The 21,759-nt window shown below is 39.6% G+C and overlaps 1 protein-coding gene across 4 annotated transcripts; it reads right to left on the reverse strand.

Moving 5' to 3' along the window:
- Nucleotides 1-722: 722 nt before the first annotated feature.
- On the reverse strand, nt 723-20,930 carry Rnf146 (ring finger protein 146). Of its 4 annotated transcripts, none has more exons than XM_045159702.1 (3): nt 20,841-20,930; nt 11,674-11,779; nt 723-2,419 (listed from the first exon to the last, which is right to left on the reverse strand). In XM_045159702.1, coding segments are annotated over exons 2-3 (1,056 nt in total). In that variant the 5' UTR covers nt 11,676-11,779; nt 20,841-20,930; the 3' UTR covers nt 723-1,365. The 4 variants fall into 4 exon arrangements, with proteins under 4 accessions (XP_045015637.1, XP_045015638.1, XP_045015639.1 ...); XM_045159703.1 differs by having other exon boundaries at nt 20,790-20,887; XM_045159704.1 differs by lacking the exon at nt 20,841-20,930 and adding an exon at nt 20,678-20,697.
- Between the last annotated feature and the right edge of the window lie 829 nt (nt 20,931-21,759).

The raw sequence follows: 21,759 nt of genomic DNA on the forward strand, positions 1-21,759 counted from the left end.
CCAAATGACCTCGGTTCAATTCCCCAGTACTCATGTAAGCCACATGCACAAGGTGGCACATGCACTTGGAGTTTGTTTGCAGCGGCTGGAGGCCCTAGTGTGCCCATTCTCTCTCAAACAAATAAGTAAATAATAAAATTTTTAAAATGTAACTCAAACTCTGATCATCCCAGTAATTAACACCTTTAAGATTTTCAAAGCAGTGACTGTAATTATTTTACATTGTAACTCACATGAGAATCATAATAAAGATAACTTATAAATGCTGTATCAACATGATCTATTTTAAGACAATGTAGTAAAACTTAAGATTATTTTTTTCAGACATATTCTGATTCCATGTTTACCTAACACTTCCTACCTTACAAAGAAGTGAAAATCTGCCCAATAAAAGTAAATTTTTCTGACCTGCACATTATGTGTAATTTGTATCTACTAATGATTTATAAGTAAGTTTTCCAAATAACCTAGTTAATAGTACAACTGTGGGAGACTGGTTAAGGAAAATATAATACTAATGATTGGTATTATCAGCTACTTGAGAAACTTAAGTCTATTTTATTACTTATTCCACACAAAATGAGATTCTCTCTAAATTGTCTCTATGAAGAAATCAAGCTTCTGTGACTCTTTTTGGTAATATAATCAACTCCAATAACATATTTAAAATTATCAAAGTATTTCCATCCCTTTTCCAGATTCAAACAGACAAATAGTTTTTTGATAAACTCTAGTATTTATTAAATTATAAATTTTTAATCAAAAAGAAAAATGCAGACTAAGAGGAACCTCAAATACAAGGACTAGACAGCAAAGCCTATGGGAAGGAACGGCATGAAGTGTCACAAAGAATCTGAACATGAGTTATTAGCTGTTCTCTTTACATTTCCATTTTAGTCACTCTAGGATAACATAGTTGTTATTCACCTATTTTTATACCCCAAATTCACATCTAGTTCCACATGTAGCTTCCTGCTTGTGATATCAAATGTCTCACAGGTGTCAAATTTTATTAATGATTTTATGCCAATCCATGCAGAAAAATAAGACAGTGCAGGAGTCAGACAAGGACCATTAATGCACAAATAGTATACACTCTGGGTGAAAGAACTGAATAATATTTTTTAAAAAACAGACATCAAGAAAACTCAGTTATTACTGAACAGCTCTCATTAACACCCAAGTTCCTTATGTTAAATAGTTTCTCAACAGAGACATGTTAGACATTTTAATTTCAGGTTTGTCCTTCCCATACCCTTCCCACCCCAACTCCCAAAATGTACTACTGGAGATGAGTATAATCTTATGTGGGCAGAAATTTACAGGTATCCTTTCAATCTTGAGTGCAGAGCTGAAGATACTCATTTAAACTTCAGTTACTGTGCACTGTCCATCAGGCCGTCTGGATCTCACACTCACTGTTCCACCCCCTGCTCCTGATCGGTCTGACCCATCAGCCACTGTCTGGTTTGTGTTGGGAACCACGAGTCTCTGTTGGGTCAAGGAGTGCTGTGTGGTGGCAGCAGGTGTGTCCTCACTATCACTACTAGCATCAGATTCTGTTTCTTCAATGGAGGTGTCTGGTACCCTGGCTGAAGACGGTGACTCATGATCCTCTTCTCCTTCCCCCCTATGACTCCTTTCAGCTCTGTTGTCTCCACTGAGTTGTAAATGAGCAAAAGAGTCTTCCAGAGACGGGCCTGCATCAGGGGAAGGTGTTGTAGGGCTGGTTAGCTGACCATCAACTGATGTTAGGGGTCTTATGGAGGATGACACCAAGGGCTGAACAGAAGCTCCACTTTGCGCTGATATGCTGTCAGCACCATCTGCAGAGCTCTCTCTTGCTAGGTTCACAGTATTAGTGTCACAGTCCAGCCTAAGTCCAGCTACTCCTTTCTTTGGTATATCTATAATATCTCGTTTAATCTTCCTGCGACGCCCATGTTCATTTCTCCTATATTGAACCATGTTTTCAAGATCAGCAACATACAGAAAACCAGCAATTAACATTTCAGTGTTCTTTTTACCTTTGGAGAAAGCATCTTCCAGCTCTCTACTAGTACGCTCATCATACTGCCACCACCCATTTCTTCCTTCATAATACCACGCATATTCACCATTTCCTCTACTTGCTGCCTTAAGTTCTTCAGGTGACAACAAGGTTGGCTTGTCCAGAAAATCCTCAGGAATTTCTTGTCGACAAAGGGCACATCGCTTTCCAAGCCATGAAGCTCCCTTTACACAGAGATAGCAGAAAACATGCTTACAAGGCAGACTGACTGGGTGAACACATGTTTGCAGACAAATGGCACATTCGGGTACATTTAGAGAAGGTGCGCTATTAGAACAGGACTCATTCGCTTTCCTATTTGTAGGAAGCATGTTTATGGAGTGATCAATTTCACCACAGCCAGCCATCCTAAGAAAATGAGAAAAAAAAAATATTGGAGTCACGTTCAAACTTTTCCTACATCTTAATTCATTAATTCAGAAAATAATAAATGCATGTTACAAGCAAACCATGTAGCACACAATGAAAATGCAAAAATTAAATCATTAGTAAGGTCAGTAACATCCTAACTACATGAGTCCTGTCTCAGAGAAACAACCTACCTGCTCCCCCTAAACAAAATAGAAAAGAAAAAGGAAGGAAAACAAGGCAATTAAAATGAGAAGAGAAAAACGAAACTAGTGTAGAAAATCTTTTTTTTTTTGGGGGGGGGGGTTTCAAGGTAGGGTCTCACAATGATCCAGGCTGACCTGGAATTAACTTTGTAGTCTCAAGGTGGCTTCAATCTCATAGCGATCCTCCTACCTCTGCCTCCCGAGTGCTAGGATTAAAGGCGTGCGCCACCATGCCCAGCTAGAAAATCTTTGCTTTTGCTTTGTATTTTTATCTCATCAGGTTTTACTTGAAGGAGCCAATAAAGGGCACAAAACCAGAATATATGTCTTAAAGTATACCATTTCTACTCATACAGAGATTTTGTAAGAACTAAATATGTGACCATTTTAAAATGTGCAATCAGGGCTAAAGAGATGGCTTAGTAGCTAAGGTGCTTGCCTGAGAAGCCTAAGGACCCATGTTCAACTCTCCAGGACCCACGTAAGCCAGATGCACAAGGTGATCCAAGTTCACAAGGCTGCACATGCACACAAGATGATGCACACTTCTGGAGTTCGACTGCAAAGGCTGGAGGCCCTGGCATACCAATTCTCTCTCATTAAAAAAAAAAAAGTACAATCCATTCTAGCCTGATTTTAGGATTAGTCTGAAAGAGTTGAAAACAACAACAACAACAAAAAACTAGTTCAGATTACAATTGTAGCAAGAGTTTACAGCTGCTTATTATACTAGCAATTTCGCAAGAGTTGCCTTATATTTAACCGGCAGACCACACAAAGTGTAAACTGGTGTAAGTCCTCTATCCCTGCTATACATTTTAATCACACTGGTTCAAGCCATCATTTCTGTTAGATTTGACCACTTCCTTTCAGTGAAACATTCGTCTGACACTTTTTTTTTCCTATTTTATGCTCTTTTCATTGTACTATTGAAAAGATATTATCTAACGCATCCCTTCAATTATCACTTATAGGTAACTGATATAAACTGCTATCACAAATCCAGACCTCTCCAGGCATTAATCTGTATTTCTAATTTGAATCTAGATCTACTTTCTTCTTACATCTGATAGTATCCCACATGATGAGGTATGGCTTGAATGTAAAATGCCCCTCATAGGTTCATATATTGAACCGCTGTTCCCCAGCTGTTTGGGAAGGCTGTGGAACCCTTAAAGAGGTGGAACTGCATCACTTGAGCTTTTCTGGCCCAGCTCCATTTCCTGTTCACCCTCTTTCTTTGCTATGGAAGCAGTATGATCAAGGAGCTCCCCACTCCTGCTGCCATGCCTTCCCTACCACAATGGAATGCACTCCCTGAAAAGGAGAGGAAAATATTTGTCAAAATAGATGTCTTACACACTGACAATAAATTTGAAAGTTCTTACTGAGTCATAAGCATTTGCTAAATGCCTACCAAGGTCTGTGTATAGTGTTGTTTCCATAGATATAATCGCAAACGAGACACACACTTATTACTCTACTAAAACTAATGAAAATATGTTAAGATCCTAAAAGTAAAATGACAAAAAGATAAACAGACACAGCTAGAAAGTGCAATAGGAAGGTGGTAGCTGGGTGGGGAGATGGCAAAATAGGATGCATAAAAGGCTTTGAATTAAATAAGCAACTGAGTGACAGCAGATGAAGCTATCAAGGTAATCAGAAGCCAAACCATTGTAGTATCTAAAGAAATGTGATTTTTATCTCAGTAAAATGAAAGAAGATATTTCAGAAACAACACAAGAGTAGGCTAATAATAAAAAGAATGAGGAAAAAGGCAACCATTGGCTGCTATTTGAAATGACTGATAATCTCTCTACCAGTTAATTCTAACATGTAAAATAAAATGTTCAGGATTGAATCACCATAAGGACTCTTCCTTTGTCCAAGATAAAAGTGCTCATTTAAAAAAAAAATGCCCTTTGGGGATCTGGGGGGGATGGCTCAGTTGAGGAAGTGTTCACCTACAAACTAAGGACTTCCATAATCCCAGCACACTGATGCTAATGGCAAAATGGGAAGAGGATAAAGGAAAATTTCCTGGAAGCAAAGAACAGCAGAGCAAGAATCCAAAGTGAGAAACCCTGCCTTAAATGAGGTAGACAGATGAGAACCAACCTAAAAGTTGTCTTCCATGCATGTGCCTGCACTCACACATAAACAAAATGCCCCCACATTCAAAAATTTTAAAAATTACTAAGCACAGTAGTTACTAGAAAGATAAAGTGTTTATACTAATCAAACATTGAAAAAGCAGATCCTTGGGCCTCCAGTATAGCTTAGCCCAGAAAAGTTCAATCAAAATGGTTACTTTTACCTTGTTTAATATGAATGGTTTTGAACATGTTGTATGAATGAACAAAACTCAAAAGTGATTATGAAATGTAAGAAGCAGTTACAACTAACCAGGGAAAGGAAGAACAGTCATGTCTGAGCAAATACGGTGATACCCTCTTCAAAATGAAGTTAAGAGAATTCCATGAGAAAACAAACAAGGCATACTGACTGGACATCTATCTAACATGGAAGCACTCTCAAATTTCAATTTGCCACAGCAAATTTTAAATTCTGATTCTCTTTAGCCCACCTACTGAAGTGTATTATCACCAACTAAAGTGGAGATACACTTAACACTTGCATACTCGGACACTCAAACAACAGGTAAGAAAAATACAGACATGGATAAACAAGATAATGGTAACACCACCATAAATCACTACTCTGCAAGCAAGACAAATATCAAGGCTACTGTAGTACCATTTTCATCAACTCTTCAGTCTCTACAGTTTCAATGATCTTAAATTAGCCAAGGGACAATGTATGCAAATTATCATACCAATGTGCCCCTCCCTGCTCTTTTTCTAGACCAAAGATTTGATAAAGAATTAAAGCTAACCAAAGAGATAATCCCCATCTAAATATTTTAGGAACCTCCAAAAATCATTTTTAGGAAAAGGGAACTTATTTCTAGGTCACTAAATTAAAAATAAGTAAGAATTTATAGTTCAATACTGCTAAGGAGCACAATGAATACAGCACTCATCGTTAAGGATCTTACCAACTAAATTAATGTTATTTTAACTTATAAACATACATAAATTCCAATCTTCCCAAAACTGGTATTTCCACAAGACAAGTATAAATACACATATTTTCTCCAGATGATAAGCCATTGAGGGATACAGGCAGAATTGTTAGAAATTGATAGGTACTCAGATTTTGTTGAAGATACCTAGTTAAAAGAAAGGTAAAGTTACTATAATCACAGTAGTACTGAACTTTCTGGCCAACACTAAAAATTCCAATAATGAGATATATTTTTTAGTGTCTGGATTCATAATCCGATTACAAATGTAAAAACAGAAGTAAAAACTACCTTCTTAATAAAAACTTTGTTTTTGAAAAGAAATCTCTGCTGCTTCTGGAATATAAGGGCTCTGAAATTTAATACAAGTTTGAAATAAAGCTGTAAGATTGAAATTGTAACAATGACTACTCCCAAAGCTGGTGCTTATTTTTAAATTAAAATGTCTATAATTTTAATTATATAATACATGGCAGGCACTTTCTGAAGTACTTTACATGTAATGCTCATGCTGTCCCCTAAAGTTGGTCCATTAGTTTATTTTACACTGGAGTTGTGAGGTAAGAAAATCAGTGTCCCAAAGGCAACTGACTCCTTCCTCAGTGTCTGAAGCAGCTTAAAACTCTTACCTGCTAAAGCATGTCTCCAAAGTAATGACGGCCACCGATAAGAATTACTAGAGATAACTTTATAAAAGATAGTTTCAGAAAGTTAACAAGAATTTTCAGACTGATAAAGGAATGACATAATCAGCTAAGGAGCAAGCTGCCTTGTCAGTACTTCTTTTGTGTTTGTTCCATTCCATTTGAACTAAGGAAGAAAGTTATTTCAGCGTCTACTCTGCCCATGGCACAAGATGGAAAACACTTCCATCAAAAAGCAAGAGCATGAAGTTCATGATTTAGACAGGCACAACAGATTCCAGGCAGCAGCACAAAGGGGCAGATACATTTTCAGTGGATGACACGTATGTTGCAAGGTTTGCTATAAAAGCCTTGGTGTTTGTACTATGTTAATGAGGTTAGACATCTACTCTAATGGCCAATGGTCCTTAAACTTGTTTTTAGATCTCAGCTGAATAAGCCAAATTCTTGAATAATTAATTTGATGAAATACTACATGTCAATTTCAAAGCTAGGATGTCTACAAAGCTGGTCCACAAACACACCCATAAAGCAGCAAGAGAAGGGCTAGAAGTGTTTGCTAGGTTCAATTCCCCAGTAACCGAGTAAAGCCAGATGCACAAAGTGGCACACTTATGGTTCTGGAGTTCCTCTGCAGTGGCAAAAGCCCTGGGGCAAGCCCACCTGCCCTCACTGTCTCTTCCTTTCTCTGCTCTCAGATAAATAAAACAAAACAAAAAAAGAGCTATGAGCATTTGGGAACTTCCAGCTGTGGGTGAGATTTTCCAACTGGGTTGAGGTGATGGGAGGTCAGCTAGGCTACCCCCTAGCCCTTACTCTCTACCACGGGTTCTTCATCTTCTCCAGCTCCCCATGTAGCAGGAGCTCCCTGAACTTTCTTTTCTCTCTTCTCTTTCCATGGTTTTTCCAGGTCTTCCATGTGAGATCTCTAGCCACGTGGATATCTTCCCTTGGCTCTGTACTTCCCTCAATAAGTATAATAATTTAATTTAAAAAAAGAGGCAAGAGAAAGTCAATCAAATAATTTTTTTCATCAAGAAATTAGTACAGGGTAGGAGAGATGGCTTAGCAGTTACAACACTTGCCTGAAAAGCCAAAGGATGCAGATTAGATTCCCCAGGACCTGCACAAAGTGGTATATACATCTGGAGTTTGTTTACAGTGGGTAGAGGCCCTGCCACACCCATTCTCTCTATGTAAATAAACATTATTTTTTTAAAAAAAGAATTGAGTACAATAAATTTTTAAAGACTATTTAACAATAGTATGGAGGAATATTTGGTGGTCAAAGTAAGCAAAAAGCCATTTTGAACTTCTATATGTCCAGGTAGTAATCCAGCATGGGATATTAGTACTCTTTCATTTCTTCCCAGCTTCTCTAGTAGTCCTTAAATATCGCTTCTCCCAAGACTGGGTTTCCTATTTTTCCCATCGCTTCCTATGCCTAAGCAGTGTTGTAGGCATTTTCCATGTTGATATGCTGATGCCAGGTTCCCACAGTATACGATAACAATTGCTCAAGATAGAAGTGAAGTGCTTAATTATAATAGAGGCCCCATCTACCAAGATTCAGAACTTAAGGGGTATCTGTCTCAGGCACAACTTAGACATTTATAAGGTCTCCGGTCAGAGGAAAGGAGATGATAGTGGAACTTACTAAATAAGCAGTTTAAAAAAAAAAACATTTACTGGGGGCGGGAGGAGAGAGGGGTTGAAAGAGAGAATGGGCGTATCAAGGCCTGTACCACGGCAAACTATCTCCAGATGCACACACCACTTTGTGCATCTGGCTTTATGTGGGTATTGGGGAACTGAACCTGGGTCCTTTGGCTTTGCTGGCAAGCACCTTAACTACTAAACCATCTCTCAGCCCCCTACATAAATATTTTAAGAAGAACTCTAAAGCTGAAAAAAATCTGATTGAGTCATCAACATATATATGTTTCTTGAGCCAAGAAGACGAATGGATGTCCAAATTAAATGAGCAGCACGACTAGGCAAAATAGTCACAGAATTTTGGATTACCTCTGCATCTCTAAATTACAAATATAGCATAAAGGAGATAATCCTTAAAGAAAAATAGCAAACACAGAACATAATTACAAAAGCCAAGAGGGAAAATTATTGTCAAAAAAGTGGGGGAGGGGTAAAACAGAGAGGATTCTTAAAGTTGCTCAAATGAAGTTCCATTTGTGATGAATTGTATGCTGCAAAACTGGTGAACTCCACACAAATTTGCCAGAGCCCAGCAAGCTTTCCATTACTGTTTTATTTAGCCAAGAAATTACCTCCCTACTGTCCATTACATTTTTTTAAATATTCCACTGCAAACTCCAGATGCATGCGACCCCTTGTGCATCTGGCTAACATGGGTCCTGGGGAATGGAACCTGGGTCCTTTGGCTTTGCAGGAAAGTGCCTTAACTGCTAAGCCATCCCTCCAGCCCCACGTTTTTGTTTTTTTCAATCTTAGTTACAAAATAGTTTGACTTCTGTATTCTTAAGAAATCACATAAGCCAAGGATTCACTGTAAAAATGTAGCTGCATTTTGACTGTACTATTAGCAGATGGAGTATGGCTGACTGCTTTCAAGGTTAATGCCTCAATTTCTACATTTAGTACCATGCCCTAACTCCTTTAGGACTTTAATATTGTAAAACTAAGATTTTAAGTCTAATGTCCTCTTAGCTTCAGTCTAAACTGATCTCATTCTTTTTCTACAACCGTATACACTTCATTTCTATACTAGCATATTCAGGGTTATTTTTCTCTATTTCTTTCCATCTTCCCTAGCATTGCTTAAATATTGGTACTTCTCACAAAACTCTAGTAGAGGTGTCCAACACTTTGATATTGTCACATAATGCTATCATCTATAAATATATGGGGCCACACTCATAGCTATCCTAGGACACATGCAGCCCACGGGCTGCAGGTCAGACAAGCCTATATATGGATATCACCATTTTCAACTGTATTCTATGCCTATACAGACTGACAATACTGAAAATTTAATGCATAGACATATGACTCCCTGCACCTAGTATCTTAAGACCCATTATTTTCAATTCTACCCCACCATTCTCTAAGCATATGTGTTAAGCATGATTAAAAACAAATGTACTTATTCCCTGAGGTCTAAATCTTTTTCCTTTATTCTCTACCTTGGATAAACCCTCAACTATCCTTATTTAATGCTCATCCAACCTTTGGCAACTTCTTTTTTTCCAATAGAAGCTTCTTTAAAATATGCCCCCTGTATTCTTATGGCCTGTGATCTTAATTCAAGATCCTTGCATATGTCTCTCATAAAAATTGCTAACCTTAAAACTTACTTGAGTCTTCTCTCCCTCTGGCTTTTCTTCCATTTAATCATGTCTAGTTAGTCCTCTCTCAATCTTTAATAGTTTCATACTGTTATCTAATCCAAATTCCTAAACATAGGATTTAAAGCTATTGGTAAAGCCTTTATACTAAAACAGTTAAAATACTGGCTCAATTGTTTGTTCTTGGTACACTGACATTCTCCAAACTAAAGGTAGGAGGAACTAGTTAATAGTTCTCTCTCTTGGTTGGGTTGGGGTTCAAGTGCCCCAGGGGATTATTCTTAGAGAAACTTTGTAAATTTAATCTCCCTATATTCTGCTTCTTTAACACTATTCACTAGAGACTTTGTATTATTGTAGGGAATGTCTTTTTCTTGCCCTAGTTTTGCATATAGGATCAATCCTTGACACCTCTAAAATGCCTTCATGTTAGAGCTACTTCTCTCATTGCCTTGACTTGAAAACTACATGTAAATTCTTTTCTGATTGTCAAAACTCTATTTACAACCCAGGTGTGGTGGTGTGCGCCTTTAATCCCAGCACTTGGGAGGCAGAGGTAGGAGGATCACCATGAGTTCAAGCCACTCTGAGACTACATAGTGAATTCCAGGTCAGCCTGAGCTAGAGTGAGACCCTACCTCCAAAAACCAAAAACCAAAAACCAAAAAAAAAAAAAAAAAAAAAAAAAACCTCTATTCACTATAAGTTGTTCTCCACACTCTCTCAGCCCTTCACATAGAATTAATTTTTTTCCTCTCAGTTCCAACAGTATCTTATTGTTATCCCAATAGGGCATTTGTCCCACCATTTCATTGTTAACCACATATTCTTTGATTATATACACCTAAAATACCTGACTCGAACGTGTGCACACACACACTCTCAAACACCTGCAAAGTAAAAGCTGGAGATGTGTCTTAGTGGTAGAGAGCAAACTTTCCTAGAAACCAAAGGCCCTAAACTTGATCCTCAGTACCACAGGGGGGAACTACAGTACACAGCTAAATGGACAGGACTGGACATAAGATGCACTGCCTTCAAGGATATGTATGGCTTACTGGTTACCATCCTTCTTTTACCCAGTCTATAGCACTAAGGACAATATGATCATTTTCTCAATGACAATATATAATCAAAGAATCACACTGAAACAAACAGATAACAAGCTAGAGATATATGTCAAACAAGGGAATGTAAAATCCTATCTGCAAGGATCACTGTGGCCTAGGAATTTAAACATGGACCATTAGTACTTTGGAAGTCTATAACAAGGTTTTTCCTTTCCACAATCTAGCACTACGATGTTCATAGTAATATAGTAAAATTCCTTGTAAGCTTACTCAAGGTTATCAACCTATCAACCACTTTGAGGCATATTGTATAAAAAAACATATTACATAGAAAAACCACAATGAATAAAACTACAGATTAGAATGAATTAGTATTATGAAATAATGTACAAATTTTTAAGCTGGGTATGGTGGTGCACACTTTTAATTCCAGCACTCAGGAGGCAGAGGTAGGAGGATCACCATGAGTTCGAGCCCACCCTGAGACTACATAGTAAATTCCAGGTCAGCGTGAGCTCGGGTGAGACCCTGCCTTAAAAAACTGCGAAAAAAAAAAAAAAAGTACAAATCTTAAAATCAATTATGCTATGGAGAAATTCCTCAAATTTAATGAATCAAGGTTTTAGTAACTAGTGTTTTAAAACCTATAAATCTCTTTTTTATAAAGCTGGCACTGCTTAGCTTGATTATATAAGACAATCATTATTTTGCAAAGAGAAGGTGGAAGTTACATGCCTTAGAGAGCCCTTCAGAGTTTTAGCCTTCTGTTTCACATAGAAAACTTTTAGAAATCTTAATTATGCTAATTTAATGTGAACAATACTGCTAATTATATAAAGCATTTAACTCATTACAAATGCTCAGTTTGTATAATTAAAACTGAACATGTATTTATCCAACTCCACTTCAGCTATACTTACATTGCTATCACAGGTCCCACAGATGTTTGTCCCAGAAATAAAACATCTTCATCTCAGGTAGTCAGCTTGTACTATTTTCTCTTCCACTGCTGATTCATTCTTTGAGCTGCAAAAAAAAAAAAAAAGTAACATCAACAACTTCTCTACAGACTGAGATCAACAGAATTCGTCAAGAATTTTTGATACTTTGACAAAATTCAGTGACAGATTTGATCCTAAAATTAAAGGCAAGGATGCTTGTTTTAGCCCCTGTTATTAACACTACAAGAAGTTCTATCAGAACAAACAGAACAAACAGACTGGGTGGGGGGGGGGGATAAAAGGTATGCAAGTTACCAAAGAAGTTTGAGAATATACATTTTCACTTGTACTGATAGTGAAATTATTCCTATTTTCTCTATATAAAAAATTCCAGGAATCCCAAAAAGGTGAATACACAAGTTCAGCAAAGTTGTGGATTTACAAATCTGACACACACAAGACAACAGCTGTGTTCTTGTATACTACTAGCAGTCAATAACCTAAAATGGAACCAAGGGAACCATTCACATCATCATCTACAGTAATAAAAACTTAGCTATGGATCAATTTAACTAGGGAGGTGAACAACCTGTACAAAAATGATGAAGCATTACTAAACTAAAAAGGGAGTAAATGAATAAAAAGGTGAATAGGTAACCGGCACTGGACTATAAAAATTAGTGTTTAAGAGAAACAATACTAGATCACAGACTTAATATAATTCCTATAAAAAATCTCAAGGCCCTATTTGCATAAATGAAAAGGCTAATCCTAAATCCATATGGACTTCAACTGGGCCATAAACATTCAAAACAATCCTGAAAAAGAAGAAACATAACTGCTAATTTCCAATGTCAAAATGTATGGCTATAGATTTGCAATGATCAAGTCAGTATGATATAAGGACAGAGAAAGAAATCAATGCAATAGAACTAAGAATCCAGAAATGAACACATGCATCTATATAGCCACATGGTTTTGGAAAGGGGGTATTAAATTCAAAAGGGAAAGAGTATCTCTGCAATATATGTTGGGACAACTGGATTTACACATGAAAAAGCAGTGAAGTCAGACCCCTGCTCCACACCACTGGTAAAAATTAACTCAAAGTTAGTGAACTGATCTATGTATCATAAGTTAAATCAACAAAATTCTTGAAAGCAAACATAAAAGACAAACTTTCAGGCTAGAAAGATTGCTTAGTGGTTAAGGTGCTTGCCAGCAAAGTGTTCAGAATTCACGTTCGAATCTCTAGGTCTCACATAAACCAGACACACAGTGATGCGAACACATGCGCCTGGAGTTCATTCACAGCAGCTGAAGACCCTGGCATACCCATTCATTCTCTCTCTCTGCATCTTTCTCTTTCAAAATAAATAAATAAAGGGCAAATTTTCATGATCTTGGAATGGCAAGGATTTTTTTTTTAATTTTATTTTACATATAACAAGTTATACTGTCATCCTCTTGCCCCTGCTCCTGTTACCCTTGGGGCCCACCTCAGTGGGGCTATGGTAATCACTGTGGGGTCATGAAATCCTCGGTTAGTCCCTGTGGGGTAGCGGAGGACTGTGCTTCAGGATATTCCTACCCACTCTGTGTCACTTAACATCTTCCCGCCTCCTTCTACAATGTTCCCTGAGCCATAGCAGGCAGGTTGATAGTCTGGTTTAGTGTTGACTTCTCTGCAGCTTCCAGATTTCTACTTTGGTAGGTCTTGATTGATCACCGAATCTGTCACCATTGCCCTGGAACTGGTTCGCAATATTCTTTTTTTTAAAATTTTTATTTATTTATTTAGTTATTTGAGAGCGACAGACACAGAGAGAAAGACAGATAGAGGGAGAGAGAGAGAATGGGCGCGCCAGGGCTTCCAGCCTCTGCAAAGGAACTCCAGACGCGTGTGCCCCCTTGTGTATCTGGCTAACGTGGCACCTGGGGAACCGAGCCTGGAACGGGGGTCCTTAGGCTTCACAGGCAAGCACTTAACCGCTAAGCCATCTCTCCAGCCCTGCAATATTCTTTAATGACACTAAAAGCATAAGCAACAAAAGAAACAAGTACACAAAGTGCACCTTATCTACAAACAATTATGCATCAAGGCTGCAGAAACAGTTTAGTCAGGAAGAGTGCTAGCCTTGCAAGCATAAGAACCAGCACCCATGTAAAAATGCCAGGCCTGGCAGTCTGCACCTGTAATCCCAATGCCAGTGGAGACAGGAGGATCTTTGGGGCTTCCTGGCTGACCAGTCTAGCCTAATTGGTGAGCTTCAGTCAATGAGAGACCCTGTCCCCAATAAAAAGGGTAGATGGCATTCTTGAGGATGACACCAGGTTAAGGTCCTCTGGCCTCCACAGGGACAAGTACACACTTGGGTTTACATGGACACACACACATTAAAAAAAAAAAAAAAAAAAAAAAAGTAAGCACTAAAGGGCATTGTCAACAAAGTAAAAAGACAACATACAAAAGGGAAGAAAATGTTTGCAATTCCTGTATCTGGTTTAATGTTTTGATTAAAGAACTTTTATAACTCAATGAAAATAACAGAAAAGAAATAAATGAACAAAGGGCTTGAAAAAGAAACAAGTGCCTAAGTAGCAGATGAAAGGTGCTTATTTTTACTAGTCATTAGGAAAATATAAATCAAAACCATGGTATTTATCAGGACAGCTATAATACAAAGCTGAAAAATTACTGGTGAGGATATAGAAAAACTGCATTCTAGATCACTGTTGGAGGGAACAGACCATGATGCAGCTTCAGTGAATGTGTGATGATTCCACAGGAAGTGAAGCACAGTGACTACATTCCCCAGCAATCCCACTTAATATTTACACACCAAATGAAAACTGAGACCCAAGAGGCCAAAAAACAAGTGTCCCTATAAGGGAATAAAAACAGCCTGACATGTAACAATGTATTATTCAGCAATGAAAAATGATGTTCATTCATTATGGATGTACCTTGAGGGCATGTTAAATAAGCAAGATACACAGAGATAAATACTACTTACTTCCATTTGACTTTTAAAAATATTTTTATGTGCATGTGTGTGCAAGCACGTGTATACATGTACACATTGGGTATGTCAGGACTTCTTGCAAATGAACACAGATGAATGCACCACCTTTTGCATCTGGCTTTATGTAGGTAGTGGGGAATCGAACCCAGTCTAACAGGTTTTGCAAGCAAGTGCCCTTTAACAACTGAGCTATCTTCCCAGCCTCATAGTTCTATTTGAATAGGCAAACTCAGACAGGGACTGATAACCTACTGCCTAGAGAGGGCACAGATTTTCCACCTAGAACATAAACAAAAAATACAGAAATGCAGAGTGGTGAATTTATACAACAATGTAAGTAAAATTAGCTATTGATAATGAGTTGTACACTTACAAATAGTTACGAGTATATTATACCATGTTACTTATATTTTACTACAATAGAGATTAAGTAAAATATGTTCTGTATGGAAAAGTGGTAGTCATTGTTTTTAATACTAAATGTATTACAGTCATGGAGCTCTGCAAAGGCAACACTATCACATTATCTAGGGGATATTGCTATTTATATATATGCTTGATCACACCCCAAATTTAAAACCTTAAGCCAACCTGATCAAGCTATTTGTCCAGGGAATCCAGAAGCACTTTCCAGATCTCCACTTCAGTCACTCATCTATCTTTTTTTCTCATGTAATATTGATCTAAAGGCCTACTGCAAGATATGCATCATACTCACACCAGAGCATGGACAATAACTACAATAACTAGATGACCCACCCCATAGTAAGCACAAGACAAGATGGCTGTCTTTTAGTGCCATTTGCCTCTCATAAAGTATGCAACTATCTCTCTAAGGTATCTAAAATTCTAGGTTAAAATAAGTATTAGTGATAGCATATGTGGCCTCTAAATACAAGCCTGCTTTACTCATAGAATGCTAAAGAGAACAAAGAAGCAAGCTTGAAAATCCATCTTTCAAGGTAACTTGCTAAATGAAGTTCCTAATTTCACTTTACTTTGACTTTAGATCATCCAGACTTCAGTATTCTGACTTTCAATTTTTTCACCATGTCCTCAAGATGCCAACAAATCCAGTGCACCAAAGATCTTCATTTCACCCCTTCTTGCAGCCTTCTCAGAATATAAAGTGCCCATTTTACACACAGCCACCTGCTTCCTATCTGTAGAAGGGAGACGTTTTACTGGTCCAGCACTGCTTATTTTGAAAGGTCTCTTCCACGGGATTTGCATTCCACCAACCCCTAGTAATGTGCTCTCTACACTATGAGACACTTTATTTCACTACTGGTCATTTTCACCCTAACTCCTGATATCACTATGAGCCCAACTAAATATCCCTTATAATGGGCCACCCAGTTATGCTCATGAGAACCAGTGAATTTGCTTGTTAGAAATATGCATTCCAGGCTGGAGAGATGGCTTAGCGGCTAAGCACTTGCCTGTGAAGCCTAAGGACCCTGGTTCAAGGCTTGATTCCCCAGGTCCCACATTAGCCAAGGGGGCGCAAACGTCTGGAGTTCGTTTGTAGAGGTTAGAAACCCTGGCGCGCCCATCCTCTCCCCCTCCCCACCCCTTCTCTGTCTGCTTCTTTCAAATAAATAAACAATTAAAAGAAATATGCATTTCAAGGATGGAGAGATGGCTTATCACTTAAGACACTTGCCTGCAAAGTCAAAGGACCCAGGTTCAATTCCCTAGTACCCATATAAAACTGATGCACAAAGCGGCACATTTATCTGAAGTTCAGTTGCAGCAGCTGGAGGTCCTGCTGCTCCAATTCTCTCTCTTCTTGTAAATAAAATAAAATATATTTAAAGAAAAAGAAATAGGCATTCCTGGGCTATCGAGATGGTGCACAAGCCTAAGGCCCTACATTTACTGTTAGAACTCACCTAAAAATGCATGATGCTACCTGTAATCCCAGTGCTGGACAGACATAAACAGTCAGCTCTGCAAGGTTTACTGTCTAGCTAATGTAGCTGAATCAGTGAGCTCTAGGTTCAGTAAGAGGCACCACATGTCTGAATAAGCATACACAAGGAGAAACAAAAGTAAAAAAAACTTTCCCAGGCCATGTTACTAGATTCTGATTCAGTGTTCAAAGAATGTAAAAGCTGCCTTTAACTTTGTATCCTAAAATAGTAAATTCAATCCACTTCCTCTCAGAAATCAAGTTATCAGAACGACACTTTAGAAGTAACCATCACTTGAACCAGCTGCCTCTCTGAAATCACTCCCTTCATCAGACTACATGCTCTTGAGTCCTTCCAGCTCACTTCCTCCTACACCTCTTCTTTAATCCTGGACCTTTCCAGCCTTTCCACTATCTCCTTTCCTTCCAAGCATGTTTACCCTACAGCTAGCTCCCAGACTACATGTGTCCCAGGAAAGCTACAAATGCAGCCCAACACATTTGTAGATGATATCATACCATGCCCAAAGGATGGGCACCCTGCTAATCTTGATCTCATCTCCTTTCCTGCTCACACAGAACTCAATCATTTTAAACTTCTTCCTAACAAAGCCCTTGTTTGGCTACTGAATTTTTTGGTCTCATCTGAACATTCCATAAACCCACGTATCTGCACAAATTTCAGAGAAAATGCCTTAACCATTTTAAAGTGTTACAGAGAAAAAGACAAAGCCCTCTCACCTTTCTCTCTGTCCCGCCAGCCCACCACAAATTGTCAACTTTCATCCCTAGCACTACTGGAATCTATCCTGGAGTCCCATCCACTACTAGTGCCCTAACTGATCTTTCTCTCCCACAGTACTATGCAGCCTAACATTCTTAAAATTGACTATGCTTCTGAATGATATATGTAGGGAAAATAGACCACTGTCCTATTCTTGAAGCCCAATTCTAGTGCCTTAGAGGACACTTAGGACAACACAATACTTAATGATTTGAACCCTAATAAAAAATTCCCTTGTCTTATTTGTCTCCCACAACCACCCTTTCATACTAATACTGGTTATACCAAAAAAACTTATTCTCCAAACCTTCCTTAATAATTCTGTATTTCCTCCTGCTTATCTCCTCTCTTTTGTGTGATTGTCCTTCATTGCACAGCACTGCACAGACAATCCATACCAAGTTCTCTGACAAAGTTCATTGTTCCCTCAATAGTATTTCATCAACTTTTCTACTGAACTTACCACCTTAATTTATTTACAAAGTCTGATAATTGCTGGTCATTGCCTATCTATCCTTTCCTATCTTACAAGCTTTTCAATACATTAATCCATCATTTAATCTCTTATTCTAGGTACATATCTGACTGAATGCTAAACTTCTCATGTGAATGAGTTAGTTACATAATGCTTAAAAATCTTGGTGGATGGGGCTGGAGATATTGCTTAGTGGTTAAAGACCTTATCAAAGAATAATAAAAGCAGATAATATCAATATAAAGATAAAGCACGAGCATCAAATTATAAATATTTGAAGACATTTTTCAAGTAACAGTCAAGTTTAATAAAATTGTTTCTACCCTTTATTCAAAATACATAAAATAGGAAATGTTCTATAGAAAAGCTCAGTAACAGGGAAATCACTTCAAACTTCACCTACAATTCCCAAGTTGAGAAATGCAACTGAATGCCACAATATATCTATTTTTATCCTTCATCATCCCTGTCACAAACCAGCTGAACAAAAAGCACAAGTCATACTTAGAAACAAGGCTTTAATCAATGTCATGCCAGGACTGGAGAGGTCAGTACTTGCAATTAAAATACTGAGTTCTGAATTAAAATACTGAGTTCTGTGGCATGCACAGCACTGGGGAAGCAGAGACAGGAAGATCCCTGCCAGTCTAGCTGAATTGCTGAGCTTCAGGCCAATGAGACAGCCCATCTCAAAAGGAGGTTGATGATGCTCTTGAGGCTAATACTTAAGACTGTTCTCCACACACATGCAGACATTTACCCATATACACACATTCAACCACGCATATACATACAAACATAACACACACATGCGGGGGGGGGGGTGTGTGAAACAACACACAGAATACTAGCACAGGTGGCTGTAGCTCAGAGTCAAGTTAGTTTTTGTTGAAATGAAATGTATTTGCAAGGGGACAGAAAGCATGAGGGAGACAGATATGGCACACCAGAAAGAACTCCAGACACATGTGCCATTTTGTACATCTTGCTTTACATAAGTACTGGGAAACTGAACCTGGGCTGTCACGCTTTGCAAGCAAGTGCTGTTAGCCACTGAGCCATCTCTCTAGCCCTTATTAAGAAAGATTCAGTACTCAGAGTGATTGTTCTTAATTCAACCTGCTGTTTCAAAAACTCAAGACTCCTTAGCAGACAACCAGACACAACAGAAAAGGCTCAGTTCCTTTCCATTACTAACACCAGAGAAAATAAATATTTAAATACCCATGACAAATGGTTAAGCCCTTCTAGCTAATGTATAGCTAGTACAGTATTTTTTTTTAAACAGATCATTGTGAAAATACTCCTCCCATTATCTTCTTAAGTGGAAAAAATTATCTTAGATCCTTAAAAAAAGTTTCATTCTTTTGCAATTCAAGTTGAAAACTGACACACTTTACCATTGATAGGTCTCAAAAAAAAAAAAAAAAAGTCATTCCTTTGCATTTCTTTTACCTAATAAACCACTTATTTGAGCAAGTTTACCCGGTGATTACAATTTTACAAGTTCTTAATCTTCAAATGTTCATGACTAGTTTTCTTGTAAAATTGTGCCCACAACTTACATTGGCTCTTTTAAGACATAAATTGTGGATCCATGCACTTCCCTTTAAGATATTGGAGGCCAATACAAACACATCCCAAATCTAATCTTAGAATGGCATTCACTCTTTAGTTTTTTCTTTAAAAAAGATATTTACTTGACCTATTTTCGTATGTTTTTAGGGCACCCAAACGCTGAACAAACATTTGTCAGTCAAGAAAAAAAAAAAAAAAATTCACACAAACAAAACAAAACCAGTATCACGAATCCTGTAATTCACATGGGTTATTTTCTCTAGGTGTCCCAATATGCTCCATCTTTTAAACCTAAATATAGTTTCATCTACTGAAATGTTTTAAATGGTCCAAAATCTAATTATATACTGCTTTCAATGCCCTTGTTACAGGATCACATCCTATTTGTAAAGTAAATACACATACACACAGAAGGTGTGCTACGGGGTAAACCCTGGTACCTGAAATGTCATTATTCAAAGAACAAAAGCTTTTTCTATCTTCTCTTGGTTTTCTTCTCCCCTAACTTCTGTAGTATTTCAATGTTTTAAAATATAGCACACTATGTAATACTCGAGAAACATCCTGGAGAGAAAAAAAATACACCAAAAATGGCTAACAGGAAGAAAATACAGTTGCCAGTATGTGTGTTAACTTCCAGTTTTGCAGATTTTGTGTACGAAGAGGCCGGTTCTATCCCCACGTCCTCAATAACAACGTTTACAGGTTTCTTTAGAAGCGCTCAGGAAAATAAAATAGCGACAACAATGGACGAGCCGTACTCTGGCCGAAGGGATGTAGGATGGGAAGAGGACTCCGCATCGAGCAACCAGAACAAAGCAGTAACAGCCTGGGCTCCACGGGTACCGAGACGTCTGCCGGCCGTGGCGATGCTTTGGTGGCCGTCAGGGCAATCTGGAGGCACTGGGCTCCGGGTGCCGGGCGAGCCCGAGGCTGCGCGGGAGGAAGGCAGAGAAGGCCCGGCGCGGCGCCGGCACAGGCTCGGGGCAGAGGGCACGCGGGGGCGGTCGCGGCTCCGCTCGGACCCGAGGCCCCGGCCGGGAGGGAGCAGGCCCCCGGCGCGCCAGCCACGCACCGGCGGCCCGAGGACGTGCGCAGTAATGGCCGCGACCCGGCCTCCCGCTCCCCGGCGGGGCCGTGATCCCGTCAGCAGCGCCCGTCACAGTCCCGCCCGCCCGCCCGACCAAGGGCGTCCGCGTACGTACCGGCCCTGACCCCGCCGCCCCTCGCAGGCCCCGAGCGCCCGCCCGCCCCGAGCGCGTCGCGGATGGAGGTGACGCGGCGGACGACGCCACCTGTCCCGAGCCCCGATCGCACCGTGGCCAGCCTCCGCCACGGCACCCCTGCGAGGGCGTCCCAGGCGCCCACCTCTACCGCCACGGCCACGGCCGAGGACGCCGCGCAGCCTTTCCTCCACGGCCTCCAAGCCCGCAGCGGACGGGCACGCGCGCGGCTGTCACGTGACCCCCGGCGCCCTGGGGGCGGGGCCGCACGGGCTGAGGCCACGCCCCTCGCGAGCGCGCGCGCGGCGCTCCCGGGTCGGTCCTGCTTCCTGTGGCTGCGACCGGTGCTGGGGCCTGCGCGCCGCTGCGCTGCGGTGGGCTGATGCTGCGGGCTGCGTCCTCCCCCAGGCCCCGCGTTTGCTTCCGGGGTTGCGTTTCTTGTAACTATCAGGGGCTGGAGACTCTGACGCGCTGCTGTTACCCTTGAGAGATTTGCGGGAGGAAGTCGCGCAGAACCTGGAAGTGGTGGTGGTTAAAAATCTAGTTTTGTGAATTCCAAGGAAGTCGTAGGGCGTCTAAGAAATTTAGTTTGAAGCTGTCTCTCTCTCTCTGCCTCTTTCTGTTGCTCTCAAATACGTAAATAAAAATGAAAACAAACGAAAAGAGACAAAACGTTGGTGAAAGTCTGTGGCCCGCAGTTTTAACAGTACATTCCAAATACAAAGTTGTTAGGTCAGACACAGGTTGGTAGCAAATGACTATTAAGGAGACTAAGTATGTTCAATATAATTTGACTCTTGTTCTGCAGCATTCCATCTCTCTACATTCACAAAGTTCTAGTCAGCCAATCAGTTTGCAAGCTCTTCAACCAGATGTTGTTTCCGTAGGGAACTTCAGTTCACAATACAGGCCAATGTGTAAAAGGCCCTAGAAGAAAGAGTGCCATCAACCTCACTGGTATTTCTTCCAAGCTTGGTGACACCATTTTTCTTACACCTTTAATAGATGTAGAAACATTGAGGTATATCCTTGTCTTCTAGCTTTTAGTTCCCTAGCTTATCCTC

Source organism: Jaculus jaculus, chromosome 9 (assembly GCF_020740685.1).
Source record: "Jaculus jaculus isolate mJacJac1 chromosome 9, mJacJac1.mat.Y.cur, whole genome shotgun sequence".
NCBI classification, from domain to species: Eukaryota; Metazoa; Chordata; class Mammalia; order Rodentia; family Dipodidae; genus Jaculus; species Jaculus jaculus.